The sequence below is a fragment of the Chamaea fasciata genome, unplaced genomic scaffold (genome assembly GCF_029207755.1).
Source record: "Chamaea fasciata isolate MVZ Bird 193981 ecotype frontalis unplaced genomic scaffold, bChaFas1.0.hap1 SCAF_864, whole genome shotgun sequence".
NCBI classification, from domain to species: domain Eukaryota; kingdom Metazoa; phylum Chordata; class Aves; order Passeriformes; family Sylviidae; genus Chamaea; species Chamaea fasciata.
This window is the reverse complement of record NW_027094949.1, coordinates 27501-42191: the sequence shown is the minus strand read 5'-3', so window position 1 is coordinate 42191 and position 14691 is coordinate 27501. Positions and strand designations below refer to the sequence as shown.

Genomic DNA, 14691 nt, shown 5'->3' with positions numbered 1-14691 from the left:
AAACTCTTTATTTATCCCAAATGGATAAATATGAATGGATAATTAATAACGGCTCATTAATGGGTGCTCTGATAATTAAACCCCGGTGGGGGAGAAGATCCACGTGTTTCCCACCTGAGCTTCAACTCAATGAGAAATTTGGGAATTTATTTTGGGAATTTTGGGGTTTTTTTTGGCGGGAACTCCAGGAACGTGCGGAAAAACTCTTTATTTATCCCAAATGGATCCTCTGGATAATTAATAACGGCTCATTAATGGATCCTCTGATAATTAAACCCCGGTGAGGGAGAAGATCCACTCTTCTCCTCGTCTTTGGGTTTTCTCTCTCAGTTTCGCCCCCTCGAGCGCTTGGAGAGTTTCTTTGGGGCCTTTTGGGGTTTTTCTTTCCGCCCGCGGCAGCGCCGCCTGGATCTCGGCTTTCTTCTCCCTCCCCAACCCAAACTCCCGCGGAGGCTCCCGATTTTTTTTTTTGGCCGATCCCCCGGAATTCCTCATTTATTTTTAATTTTCTTTCTCTGCCCAGGTGAAAGAGCTCGTTCTGGACAACTGCAGGTCGTACGAGGGGAAGATCGAGGGCCTCACGGATGAGTTCGAGGAGCTGGAATTCCTCAGCACAATCAACGTCGGCTTAACCTCAGTGGCAAACTTACCAAAGCTAAACAAACTCAAGAAGGTAAAATTAACCAAAAAAAAAAATGTAAAAATAAAAACATCCCGTTTTTATTTTAATTTTAATTTTTATTTTTCCGCCCGTGGGAAAAGCGGCTGGAATAGGATCGGACGGGGGGTTTTTTTTTGAGGATGTTTCTTGGGGGGTTTTTGCAGCTCGAGCTGAGCGACAACAGAATCTCAGGAGGCCTGGAGGTGTTGGCGGAGAAGTGTCCGAACCTCACGCACCTAAACCTGAGCGGCAACAAAATCAAAGATCTCGGCACAATAGAACCTCTGGTGAGTCGGGACTGCGCCCAGGAGCGGGATTCCTCCCCTCCCGGAGCCTTTGGAATTCTGCCGCTGCTCCAGGAGCGGGATTCCTCCTCTCCCGGAGCCTTTGGAATTCTGCCGCTGTCCCGGGAGCGGGATTCCTCCTCTCCCGGAGCCTTTGGAATTCCTGCCGCTGCTCCAGGAGCGGGATTCCTCCCCTCCCGGAGCCTTTGGAATTCCTGCCGCTGTCCCGGGAGCGGGATTCCTCCCTTCCCGGAGCCTTTGGAATTCCTGCCGCTGCTCCAGGAGCGGGATTCCTCCTCTCCCGGAGCCTTTGGAATTCCTGCCGCTGTCCCGGGAGCGGGATTCCTCCCTTCCCGGAGCCTTTGGAATTCCTGCCGCTGTCCCGGGAGCGGGATTCCTCCCCTCGCGGAGCCTTTGGAATTCCTGCCGCTGTCCCGGGAGCGGGATTCCTCCCTTCCCGGAGCCTTTGGAATTCCTGCCGCTGTCCCGGGAGCGGGATTCCTCCCCTCCCGGAGCCTTTGGAATTCCTGCCGCTGTCCCGGGAGCGGGATTCCTCCCTTCCCGGAGCCTTTGGAATTCCTGCCGCTGTCCCGGGAGCGGGATTCCTCCCCTCCCGGAGCCTTTGGAATTCCTGCCGCTGTCCCGGGAGCGGGATTCCTCCCCTCCCGGAGCCTTTGGAATTCCTGCCGCTGTCCCGGGAGCGGGATTCCTCCTCTCCCGGAGCCTTTGGAATTCCTGCCGCTGTCCCGGGAGCGGGATTCCTCCCCTCCCGGAGCCTTTGGAATTCCTGCCGCTGCTCCAGGAGCGGGATTCCTCCCTTCCCGGAGCCTTTGGAATTCCTGCCGCTGCTCCAGGAGCGGGATTCCTCCCTTCCCGGAGCCTTTGGAATTCCTGCCGCTGTCCCGGGAGCGGGATTCCTCCCCTCCCGGAGCCTTTGGAATTCCTGCCGCTGCTCCAGGAGCGGGATTCCTCCTCTCCCGGAGCCTTTGGAATTCCTGCCGCTGCTCCAGGAGCGGGATTCCTCCTCTCCCGGAGCCTTTGGAATTCCTGCCGCTGTCCCGGGAGCGGGATTCCTCCCCTCCCGGAGCCTTTGGAATTCTGCCGCTGTCCCGGGAGCGGGATTCCTCCCCTCCCGGAGCCTTTGGAATTCCTGCCGCTGTCCCGGGAGCGGGATTCCTCCCCTCCCGGAGCCTTTGGAATTCTGCCGCTGTCCCGGGAGCGGGATTCCTCCTCTCCCGGAGCCTTTGGAATTCCTGCCGCTGTCCCGGGAGCGGGATTCCTCCTCTCCCGGAGCCTTTGGAATTCTGCCGCTGTCCCGGGAGCGGGATTCCTCCCCTCCCGGAGCCTTTGGAATTCCTGCCGCTGCTCCAGGAGCGGGATTCCTCCCTTCCCGGAGCCTTTGGAATTCCTGCCGCTGTCCCGGGAGCGGGATTCCTCCCCTCCCGGAGCCTTTGGAATTCCTGCTTCTATCCCAGGTTGCTCCTTGGACACTTCCAGGGAATGTTGAACCTGTCCCAGAGCCTTTCCCTCTTATTCCATCCCGAAATCCTGGTTATTCCTGCCCCTCCTGCATCCCAAATCGTGGAGAGTTTTGCTCCCAGGAATGGGATTCATCCCATTCCAGACCCCTTGGAATTCCTGCTTCTATCCCGGGTTGCTCCTTGGGCACTTCCAGGGAATGTTGAACTTGTGCCTTTTCCCTGTTTCTCCATCCCGAAATCCCGGTTATTCCTGCAGCCCAAATCCCGGGGCGCTGGTTTTGCTCCCAGGAACGGGATTCCTCCCCTTCCTCCATCCCACGCTGCTCCTTGGACACTCCAGGGAATGTCCCTCCTGGAATCCTGGGATCCTCCCTCCCCGGGTTCCTTCCGGTATCCCGGCTGATCCCAAATCCCAAAATGCCCGTTCCCGCTGAGCCGCTGCTTCCCTCGAGTGGCTGCGGGGCCGGCCTGCCCCCTTCCCGGCGGGAATCCCCGCCGATTCCCGGGATCCCACCTCCAGGCTCCAGAATTCCCGCTAGAATCCTTCCAGGAGCAGCACGCGGGGAAGGCTGGAAGTGCTCCCAGTTTTCCCAGTATTTCCCGGCCTTTTTCCTGGAGAAGAGGCTCCTCAAGGGTTGATGTTTGATCAGCCTTGGCGCAACCAGCCGATTCCTTTGGGTTTCATTGTCAGGATTTCCCGGGCCCGTGGGCGGGGCAGAGCTGTTCTCCCGGAAACAATTCCACAAACCCCGCAGGAAGCGAATTCCCATTCCCGTGTCTTTCTTCCTTCTTCCAGAGGCTGAAATAAAATAATTCCAGTTTTTGAGCCTCTTTTGGCATTAGTCCAAGTGCTCCATTCCTGCTCCCGTCTGCGAGAATTCCTTTGGGATAATTCCCTGGACATCAGTTATTCCTGGCTCAGGATTGGGGACAATCCCCCGGTTATTCCTTTGGGTTTGGGAGCTGCATTCTCGCTTCCACCTGTGAGAATTCCTTTGGGATAATTCCCTGGACATCAGTTATTCCTGGTGCCTTTGGGATAATTCCCTGGACATCAGCCGTCCCTGGCTCAGGATTTGGGATAATTCCCCAATATTCCTTTGGGTTTGGGAGCTGCATTCTCGCTTCCACCTGTGAGAATTCCTTTGGGACAATTCCCTGGACATCAGCTGTCCCTGGCTCAGGATTTGGGATAATTCCCCAATATTCCTTTGGGTTTGGGAGCTCCCTTCTTGCTTCCATCTGTGAGAATTCCTTTGGGATAATTCCCTGGACATCAGCCGGTCCTGGCTCAGGATCTGGGATAATTCCCTGGACATCAGCCGGTCCTGGCTCAGGATCTGGGATAATTCCCTGGACATCAGTTATTCCCGGATCTGGCTTTGGGACAATGCCCCGGTTATTCCCTTGGGTTTGGGAGGCGCCGGAGCCCGGGCAGAGCCTTCCCCCACCCCAAGTCCCAACTCCAGCGGGATCCGACGCCCTCGGGAATCCCTGGAGCACGTTCCCTGCGGGCTCCTTCCCTTTGGAGGCAATTCCCTCTGGTTTTTCCGCCCCCCCCCCCCAGAAAAAGTTGGAAAACCTGAAGAGCTTAGACCTGTTCAACTGTGAGGTGACCAACCTGAACGACTACAGAGAAAACGTGTTCAAGCTGCTGCCGCAGCTGACGTACCTGGACGGCTACGACAGGGACGACAAGGAGGCGCCCGACTCCGACGCCGAGGGCTACGTCGAGGGCCTCGACGACGACGACGACGATGAGGACGGTACGGCCGGCGGGGGCAGGGGGGATATGGGGGAAAAGAGGGAATGGGGGGATATGGGGGGATATGGGGAATGGGAATGGGGGGATATGGGGGGATATGGGAATGGGGGGATATGGGGGGATATGGGGGGATATGGGGGGATATGGGGAATGGGGGGATATGGGGGGATATGGGGAATGGGAATGGGGGAATATGGGGGGATATGGGGAATGGGAATGGGGGGATGGGGAATGGGGGGATATGGGGGGATGGGGGAATATGGGGGGATATGGGGGGATATGGGGAATGGGAATGGGGGGATATGGGGAATGGGGGGATATGGGGAATGGGGGAATGGGGGGATATGGGGAATGGGGGAAAGGGGGAATGGGAATGGGGGAAAGGGGGATGGGGGAAATGGGGAATGGGAATGGGGGGATGGGGGAAAGGGGGAAAGGGGGAAAGGGGAATGGGGGGATGGGGGAAAGGGGAATGGGGGAATGGGGGAATGGGGGATGGGGAATGGGGGAAAAGGGGAAAGGGGTGAGGGAATGAGGGGAAGGAGTGAGAGGAGGAATGAGGGATTGAGGGGGAGGAATGATGGAATGAGGGGAATGGGGGAAAGGGGTGGGGGAATGAGGGAAAGGGGTCAGGGAGGGAATGAGGGAAAGGGATGAGGGAATGGAGTGAGGGAATGAAGAGAATGGGGGAAAGGAGGGAGGGAATGAGGGAAGGGAAGGCCCTGAGGGAATAAAGGGAAGGAGGGAGGGGAGGGAGTGAGGGAATGGGGGAAGGAATGGGGGAGTGAGGGAATGGGGGAAGGAATGGGGAGTGAGGGAATGGGGGAAGGCCCTGAGGGAATAAAGGGAAGGAGGGAGGGGATGAGGGAATGAGGGGAAGGAGCCTCGGTGTCCCAAAGGAATGAGGGGGAGGACCTCGGGGCCCGGAGGGAATGAGGGGAGGGAATTAGGGAATGGAGGGGAGGAAATCAGGGAATGGAGGGGAAGGAAATTAGGGAATGGAGGGGAGGGAAATTAGGGAATGGAGGGGAAGGAAATTAGGGAATGGAGGGGAGGAAATTAGGGAATGGAGGGGAAGGAAATTAGGGAATGGAGGGGAAGGAAATTAGGGAATGGAGGGGAAGGAAATTAGGGAATGGAGGGGAAGGAAATTAGGGAATGGAGGGGAGGGAAATGGAGGGATGGAGGGGAGGAAACGGAGGGCAAGGACCTCATTGTCCCGAGGGAACGGTGGGACGGGGACCCGCGTGTCCTTCGGGAAGGAGGGCAAAGGCCCGGCGGAAGGAAAGGCGGGGAGCGACCTCGGCCTCCCGGAGCGGCGGCGGGAAAGCGAACCCCGGAGCGCCCAAAAAAGCCCCGCGGGAAGGTCGGGAAGGAGCTGAAAGGAGCAACTTCCCCAGTTTTATCCCTAGTGAAGGAGCGGGAGGACAAGGAGGCGCCGGATTCCGACGCCGAGGGATACGTGGAGGGGCTGGACGACGACGAGGAGGACGAGGACGGTGCGTGGGCTGCCGCGATCCGGCCGGGAAAAACGAGAAACCCGGGGAGAATTCCTCCCTCGGGGAACGCAGGGGGACGGAGCGGCGAGGGAGGGAGGGATTGGAATGGGGGGGAAAAGCCGGCAGGAATTCGGGGAGCTGCTGCGCTCCAATGCCAGCTCTGGCCACGGCCTGGGGCAGCCATCCCGGGGAATTCCCTTCTCCCCGAAATTCCCGGGGAATTCCCTTCTCCCCGAAATCCCGGGGAATTCCCTTCTCCCCGCCATCCCGGGGAATTCCCTTCTCCCGGCCATCCCGGGGAATTCCCTTCTCCCCGCCATCCCGGGGAATTCCCTTCTCCCGGCAATCCCGGGGAATTCCCTTCTCCCCCCAATCCCGGGGAATTCCCTTCTCCCCGCCATCCCGGGGAATTCCCTTCTCCCCGCCATCCCGGGGAATTCCCTTCTCCCCGAAATCCCGGGGAATTCCCTTCTCCACCCAAATCCCGGGGAATTCCCTTCTCCCCGAAATTCCCGGGGAATTCCCTTCTCCCCGAAATCCCGGGGAATTCCCTTCTCCCCCCAATCCCGGGGAATTCCTTCTCCCCGAAATTCCCGGGGAATTCCCTTCTCCCCGCTATCCCGGGGAATTCCCTTCTCCCCGCAATCCCGGGGAATTCCCTTCTCCCCGCCATCCCGGGGAATTCCCTTCTCCCCCCAATCCCGGGGAATTCCCTTCTCCCTGAAATCCCAGGGAATTCCCTTCTCCCCCCAATCCCGGGGAATTCCCTTCTCCCCGAAATTCCCGGGGAATTCCCTTCTCCCCGCAATCCCGGGGAATTCCCTTCTCCCCCCAGTCCCGGGGAATTCCCTTCTCCCCGAAATCCCGGGGAATTCCCTTCTCCCCGAAATCCCGGGGAATTCCCTTCTCCCGGCCATCCCGGGGAATTCCCTTCTCCCCGAAATCCCGGGGAATTCCCTTCTCCCGGCCATCCCGGGGAATTCCCTTCTCCCCGAAATCCCGGGGAATTCCCTTCTCCCCGAAATCCCGGGGAATTCCCTTCTCCCCGCCATCCCGGGGAATTCCCTTCTCCCGGCAATCCCGGGGAATTCCCTTCTCCCCGCCATCCCGGGGAATTCCCTTCTCCCCGCCATCCCGGGGAATTCCCTTCTCCCCGCCATCCCAGGGAATTCCCTTCTCCCTGAAATCCCAGGGAATTCCCTTCTCCCCCCAATCCCGGGGAATTCCCTTCTCCCGGCCATCCTGGGGAATTCCCTTCTCCCCCCAATCCCGGGGAATTCCTTCTCCCCCCAATCCTGGGGAATTCCCTTCTCCCCCCAATCCCGGGGAATTCCCTTCTCCCGGCCATCCCGGGGAATTCCCTTCTCCCCCCAGTCCCGGGGAATTCCCTTCTCCCCGAAATCCCGGGGAATTCCCTTCTCCCCGAAATCCCGGGGAATTCCCTTCTCCCCCCAATCCCGGGGAATTCCCTTCTCCCGGCCATCCCGGGGAATTCCCTTCTCCCCCCAGTCCCGGGGAATTCCCTTCTCCCCGAAATCCCGGGGAATTCCCTTCTCCCCGAAATCCCGGGGAATTCCCTTCTCCCCCCAATCCCGGGGAATTCCCTTCTCCCGGCCATCCTGGGGAATTCCCTTCTCCCCCCAATCCCGGGGAATTCCTTCTCCCCCCAATCCTGGGGAATTCCCTTCTCCCCCCAATCCCGGGGAATTCCCTTCTCCCGGCCATCCCGGGGAATTTGCTGGGTTCTCCCATCCCAGCAGAAGCAGGAAAAGCTGGATGCGCCGCGCTTTTCCCCGGGAATGCTGAAGGCTCCTGGAGAACGTGGGAAAAGCGCCAGGGGTTTGGCACTTCCCGCTTTTCTGTTGGAATTTTGGGGAGGGGTGGTCTCTTTTTTGGGAATCGCCTGGAAGGCTGGGATTCTGTGTCCTGGGGCTGGGTGGAAAGTTCTGCTCCTGCATTCCTGGGAAAGGAGGGGTTTCCTGGGAATTTGGGGGCGTTTTTATAGCAATTCCTGTGGGTTTTTTCCATGAGATTTCCAGGGATTTGGCCGCGCTGGAGCCACAAAAATTCCCCCAAAAAATTTTCCTAAAAACCACAGAAAACTCCCCCCCAAATAATAATAATAATAAAAATTCCCCAAAAACCCTAAAATTCCCTCCCAAATTCCGGGAAAACTGGGGTGGGTTCACAGCTCTGAACTCATCCCGAAAAATCCAACGTTCCCAAAACAACCCCAACGTTTGGTCGCCGTTTACGCAGAGGGAATTCCCAAAGTGGGGAAAAATTGGGCAAAGGGGCTGGAAATGGCAGAATTCCCCCCCAAAATAATCCCGTGGATCTGGCTGCCATTCCTGAAAAAAAAATCACGGATTTGGGAGAAGATTCCTGCCGGTCCTGCGCTCTCCGTGTGGCATTCCCGGCGCGCTTCCCGGATTTTTGGGGGTGGAATTGTTCGGCAGCCGCCATTTTTTCCCTGGGTTTTTGGCGGTCGTTTTTCCAGAGGAGGAATACGACGACGACGCTCAGGTAGTGGAGGACGAGGAGGAGGAGGACGAGGAGGAGGAAGGGGAGGAGGAGGACGTGAGCGGGGAGGAGGAGGTGAGCCCTGGGATTCCGCCCGGGAATGGGCGCGCGGGGGGGGAAAAATGGGAATGGGGGGAAAAATGGGAATGAGGAAAAATGGGATTGAGGGGGGAAAAATGGGATTGGGGGGGAAAAATGGGATTGGGGGGAAATGGGAATGAGGGGAAATGGGAATGAGGGGGAAATGGGAATGGGGGGGGAAAAATGGGATTGGGGGGAAATGGGAATGGAGGGGGAAATGGGAATGAGGGGAAATGGGAATGAGGGGAAATGGGAATGAGGAGAAATGGGAATGGGGGAAAAGGGGAATGGGGGGGAAAAAATGGGAATGAGGGGAAATGGGAATGGAGAGGGGGAAAATGGGATAGGGGGGAAATGGGATTGAGGGGGAATGGGAATGGAGGGGGGGAGAAATGGGAATGAGGGGGAAAATGGGATTGGGGGGAGAAATGGGATGGAGAGGAAAATGGGATTGGGGGGGGGGGAATGGGAATGAGGGGGGGAAATGGGAATGGAGAGGAAAATGGGATTGTGGAAAAGAATGGGATTGTGTGAGGGGAAAATGGGATGGGAGGAAGGAAAATGGGAATGAGGGGAAATGGGAATGGAGGAGGGAATGGGGAAACGGGATTCCAGGAAGCTGTTTCCCCTCTCCCGCCCCTCTGGAATGTTCCTGAGCCGCCTCCGGCCCACGCCGGATAAATCCGGCTTCTCCCATCAATCCCGCTTTTCCTAAACTCGGGAAGGCCCCGTTCCCACATTTCCCACATTCCCAGAGCTCAGGGAACGACTCCCTGGGATTTCCCCGCCCGCAATTCCCTAAAAATCGGGAATTCTCATCCCGGTTTTTTCCCCTGGAATTCCAGGAGGATGAGGAAGGCTACAACGACGGCGAGGTGGACGACGAGGAGGACGACGAGGAGCCCGGTGGGCAGCCAATCCCGCTTTTCCTTGGGAAAACCCCGATCCCGCTTTTCCTTGGGAAAACCCCGATCCCGCTTTTCCTTGGGAAAACCCCGACCCCGCTTTTCCTTGGGAAAACCCCGACCCCGCTTTTCCTTGGGAAAACCCCGATCCCGCTTTTCCTTGGGAAAATCCCGACCCCGCTTTTCCTTGGGAAAACCCCGACCCCGCTTTTCCTTGGGAAAACCCCGACCCCGCTTTTCCTTGGGAAAACCCCGACCCCGCTTTTCCTTGGGAAAACCCCGATCCCGCTTTTCCTTGGGAAAATCCCGACCCCGCTTTTCCTCGGGAAAACCCCGACCCCGCTTTTCCTTGGGAAAACCCCGATCTCGCTTTTCCCTGGGATGAACCCCCAATCCCGCTTTTCCTTTGGGAACACCCCGATCCCGCTTTTCCTTTGGGAACATCCCGATCCCGCTTTTCCCTGGGATGAACCCCCAATCCCGCTTTTCCCTGGGATAAACCCCCAATCCCGCTTTTCCCTGGGCTGAACCCCCGATCCCGCTTTTCCCTGGGATGAACCCCCAATCCCGCTTTTCCTTTGGGAACACCCCAATCCCGCTTTTCCTTTGGGAACACCCCGCTCCCGCTTTTCCTTTGGGAACACCCCGCTCCCGCTTTTCCTTTGGGAACACCCCGCTCCCGCTTTTCCCCGGGCTGGAGCGGTCGGCGCGGCGCCGCGGGACTCTTGGGAATTCTCGGCGCTTTTCCAGAGGAGGGGCGGGGCCAGAAGAGGAAACGGGATGCCGAGGACGAGGGCGACGACGACGACTGAGCGCGGGGGGGGCCGCGCTCCCCGCCCGCGCCGCCCCGCGCCCGCCGCGTTCCCCCCGTGATCTGACTGCTCTTATCCCGCCATTCCCCCTTCTCCCGCTCCCTTTGGATTTGCCTTTTCTTTTCCTGGTTTCGGTTGTTTTTTTTTTTTTTTCCGGTTTCGGTTTTTTTGGGGGGTTTTTATTTTTTTGGGGTTTTTTTTTTTTTTTTTCCGGATTGTAACGTTGCCGTGGGAACCGAGCGAGGGTGGGAAGGGAATAAAATCCTATTTTTACTGCCGCTCCTCCTCCGATTCTTTGGGAATTTTGGGGGTTTTTTTTCCCAGCCTCGGATCCGTTGGTTTGGTTTTTCCCTTCAATCCTCCCTCCTCCGGATCCGGATCCGGCCGGTTGGGAATTCTCGGAGCTCCGGATTCCTCCGGGAGGAGAACGACCCGAGTTGAAATCCACCGACGGGCCGGGATTTTCCCACCGCTGCCATTCCCAAAAATCCCAATTTTTTTTTTGGGTTCGGTTTTTTTTCCCAGGACCGGCGGCCGGGCCTCTTCCCTGGGTTGGTTTTTATTTTATTTTATTATTTTTTTGGGAATGCTGCCGCTTCCAGCCGGATTCTCCCACCTTCGGGAATTCCCTCTGTGCAAATAGGGACCAAACACAGGGTGGGGGAGGGGGGGTTGTTTTTCCGGGAATGTTGGATTGTTTGGGATGGGTCCTCTCCTGCCCTTCCCGGTTTTCCTTTCCTTCGGGAGGGAATTTTACGGGTTTTTGGGAATTTTTTATTATTATTATTATTTTTTTGGGGGGGAGGGGAGTTTGCTGGGGGGTTTTTTAGGAGATTTTTTGTTTTGGGAATTCTTGGGAATTTTCGTGGCCAAACCTCTGGAAATGGCAGGAATGGAAATAAAAAAAAAAAAAAAGGGAATCTCTATAAAAAAATTTCCCCCAAATTTCCCAACCTTGGAATAAACCGACTCCTTCCGCCTTTCCCAATCAGCTCCCTCGGGAATTTCCACCCCCTGATCCAGGAAAAAACCACTTGGAAAATCCCGGAAAAAGCCAGGGAATTCCAGGAGAAACGCCTGGAAATTCCTCGGAAATTCCTGAAAATTTCTATTTTCTTACCTTGTGCGAGGCAAGGGAAAAAAAAAAATCAAATCCCTTTGGAAGTGACTTGGATTTCCTGGGAAAGCTTCCGTGCGCAGAAATCCAGCGCCTCCAGGGTTTTTTGGGAATGTTGGGGGGGGGGGGCAGAGCCACCTTTGGAGTTTTTTGTCTGTTTGGCTTTGAGGAGTTTCAATCAAAGCTTTTGATACAAATCCCGCCTCTGGAATTCTTTCCGGGAGGGTGGAAAAAACGAGGAATGGCAGATCTGGAAAAGCGGGAATTCCCAGATCTTTTTAACGACCTGAAAAACCAGGAATTGCAGCCCTGGAAAAGCGAGAATTCCCAGATTTTTAACACTTTTGGCTCCCTAAAAAAACAGGAATTGCAGCCCTGGAGAAGCGAGAATTCCCAGATTTTTAGCACTTTTGCCTCCCTAAAAACCCAGGAACTGCAGCCCTGGAGAAGCGGGAATTCCCAGACCTTTTAAACTCCCTAAAAACCCAGGAACTGCAGCCCTGGAGAAGCGGGAATTCCCAGACCTTTTAAACTCCCTAAAAACCCAGGAACTGCAGCCCTGGAGAAGCGGGAATTCCCAGACCTTTTAAACTCCCTAAAAACCCAGGAACTGCAGCCCTGGAGAAGCGGAAATTCCCGGGCTTTCAGCGCCTTTGGCTCCCTCAAACCCTTCGGCTGAAGCCCGGGGCGAGGCCGGCCTTGAGCGGAAGGCCCTGGAATGTTTTCCTGCGGGAATTCCGGGGGGTTATCCCAGGAACCCTCGGCGCCTGGGCCCGGGGAAGGCGCTCTCCCGCCTTCGGCAAGGGGGAGCCTCAGCCGAGTCTCCGTCCCCGCGGCACGGGGCGCCGGGACGAGGATCCACGCCGCCCGCGCGCGCGCGCGCGCCCGCGTCCCGCCCGCAATTCCCGCCCGGAATTCCCGCCCAGCCCGGGACGGAGAAGGAGGAGCGCGACGGCGGCTCCGGGCTCCGCCGAGGACGGTTTATTCCATCGCTTCCCGCGGGAGCAGAAGGGATCGGGAAGGAGCGCGACGGCGGCTCCGGGCTCCGCCGAGGAGGGTTTATTCCATCGCTTCCCGCGGGAGCGGAAGGGATCGGGAAGGAGCGCGCGGGGAGCGCCGGGGGGGCGGCCGGGCCTGAGGCGGGGACCGGGATCCCGCGGCCGCGCTCGGAGCCGCTCCCGGGGCGCCGGCGAAGGCGGCCGGCAAAGGCGGGACAGCGGGCCGCGCCCGCGTCCCCCGGGATCCGCCCCGGGATCTGCCCCGGGATCCGCCCTGGGATCCGCCCTGGGATCCACCCCGGGATCCACCCCGGGATCCACCCTGGGATCTGCCCTCGGGATCCGCCCCGGGATCCACCCTTGGGATCCACCCCGGGATCTGCCCTGGGATCCGCCCCGGGATCCGCCCTCGGAATCTACCCCGGGATCTGCCCTCGGGATCCGCCCCCAGGATCTGCTCCTTGGGATCCGTTCCTTGAGATCCATCCCACAAGGTCCATTCATTGGAATCCATCCCTCGGGATCCATCCCTGAGGATCCATTCTTTGGGATCCATCCCTCGGGATCCATCCCTGGGCCAGAGCCCCCAGGAGCATCCTGGGCTCCCACTGTGGGAAGAATCCCAATTTCCCACCATGGGAAGGATCCTGTCCTGCTCCCATGGGATGGATCCCAGTTTCCCATCGTGGGGATGATCCCAGTTTTCCAGCACAGGAATGATCCCAAGTTCCCACCATGGAAAGGATCCCAGTTTCCCAGTTTCCCAGCAGGGGAACAATCCCAGTTTCCCAGCACAGGATGGATCCCAGTTTCCCAGTTTCCCATCACTGGAATGATCCCAGTTTCCCAGTTTCCCATGACTGGAAGGATCCCAGTTTCCCATCACTGGAAGGATCCCAGTTTCCCATCACTGGAAGGATCCCAGTTTCCCATCACTGGACTGATCCCAGTTTCCCATCACTGGAAGGATCCCAGTTTCCCGGTTTCCCATCACTGGAAGGATCCCAGTTTCCCATCACTGGAAGGATCCCAGTTTCCCAGCACAGGATGGATCCCAGTTTCCCAGTCTCCCAGCAGGGGAATGATCCCAGTTTCCCATCACTGGACTGATCCCAGTTTCCCATCACTGGAAGGATCCCAGTTTCGCGGTCTCCCAGCAGGGGAGGGATCCCGGCTCCCCGGGAGCAGGCGATCCCCCTTTGGCGATCCCGCCCTCCCCACCTCCCGCCCCCTCTGGCGCCGCTCCCGCTGTCCCGCTGGTTTTGCGTTGGGAAAACCCCCCAAACAACCCCAAAAACGAACAGCGAGGGAGCTGGGGCGCTTTCCCGGGAATCCGCCCCGGGCCCGGCTCATCCCGGCGGGCCGGACGCGGCTCCGGCTCGCCGGGAGCCTCCAGCTTCCCCAGGCATCGGGTTAGAGCGGGATTAGTGCCGGACGGGACGCGCACGACGTGATTCCAGGCCCTGGGCGGGTGCCGGGATTCCGTTGCGGGGTGAGTGGATCCAAGGAATCGGGGGGAGTAGAAACGAAGGGATTTCCCTTAGAAAACGTCCCCGGAGTTCAATTGTTCTTGGGGCTGTTCCGGAAGTTCTTTAATTCCAGCTGCAGCTGCCGGATCCGAACGTCCTTCTGCGACAGCTCGTCCTTCAGCCGCCGGATCTCGTCCTGCTGCCGGAAGAACATCCGCAGCAGCTGGAAAACAGGGACGGGGGCGGGGAAGGGACAGAGCCGCTGGGATCACGCCGGCCCCGTCCCGGGATTTTGCCTCCTGCCGGTCCCAGATCCGTGACTCGGCTGATCTTGGGGACAAATGGTGGATTCCAACTGAAGGCTGGGAGAATCTGAGGGGATTCTGGGGGGGAATTCCTGGCTGGGAGGGTGGGGAGGGGCTGCGATGGGATTCCCAGGGAAACCCCTGGATCCCTGGAAGTGTCCAAGGCCGGGCTGGAGCAGACTGGGATAGTGGGAGGTGTCCCTGGAAAAGGCGCCCGCCATGGGAGAGGGTCGTGGGATGGATCCCGGGATCCGAACCCCCTGGGGTGGATCCCACATTCCCACCATGGGATGGATCCCACATTCCCACCATGGGAAAGGGTCGTGGGATGGATCCCGGGATCCGATCCCCCTGGGGTGGATCCCACATTCCCACCATGGGATGGATCCCACATTCCCACCATGGGAAAGGGTCGTGGGATGGATCCCGGGATCCGATCCCCCTGGGGTGGATCCCACATTCCCACCATGGGATGGATCCCACATTCCCACCATGGGAGAGGGTCGTGGGATGGATCCTGGGATCCGATCCCCCTGGGGTGGATCCCACATTCCCACCATGGGATGGATCCCACATTCCCACCATGGGAAAGGGTTGTGAGATGGATCCTGGGCTCCCATCCCTGGAGGGATCCCACGCTCCCACCTCCACTGGGATGGAGAGCGATGCCATTCCAGGTTGATCCCACAGATCCCATTCCCGCTCCCATTCCTGCTCCCACTCCCGCTCCCGCTCCCGCTCCCGCTCCCATTCCCGCTCCCGGGCTGCCCCACCTCGTTCTCCGTGCGGGG

At 58.4% G+C, this 14691-nt stretch overlaps 2 protein-coding genes across 3 annotated transcripts in view; one reads left to right on the top strand and one right to left on the bottom strand.

The window, feature by feature from the left end:
• Positions 1–508: 508 nt before the first annotated feature.
• Positions 509–10289, top strand: ANP32A (acidic nuclear phosphoprotein 32 family member A; the record flags this gene model as incomplete). Its single annotated transcript, XM_066209334.1, has 7 exons — positions 509–673; positions 826–948; positions 3994–4192; positions 5604–5690; positions 8191–8288; positions 9140–9200; positions 9950–10289. Coding segments are annotated over 7 exons (795 nt in total), but the record flags the coding sequence as incomplete, so codon positions are not given.
• A 1781-nt stretch (positions 10290–12070) lies between these two features.
• CORO2B (coronin 2B) overlaps positions 12071–14691 on the bottom strand; it is a 29847-nt gene continuing 27226 nt past the window's right edge. For both annotated transcript variants that reach the window (XM_066209333.1, XM_066209332.1), the window contains 2 exons: positions 14674–14691; positions 12071–13818 (listed from right to left, as the gene is read on the bottom strand). The exon at positions 14674–14691 is cut by the window's right edge and continues 122 nt beyond it. In XM_066209333.1, coding sequence (XP_066065430.1) covers positions 13687–13818; positions 14674–14691 — 150 coding nt within the window. In that variant the 3' untranslated portion in view covers positions 12071–13686. The remainder of the gene's footprint in view (positions 13819–14673) is intronic.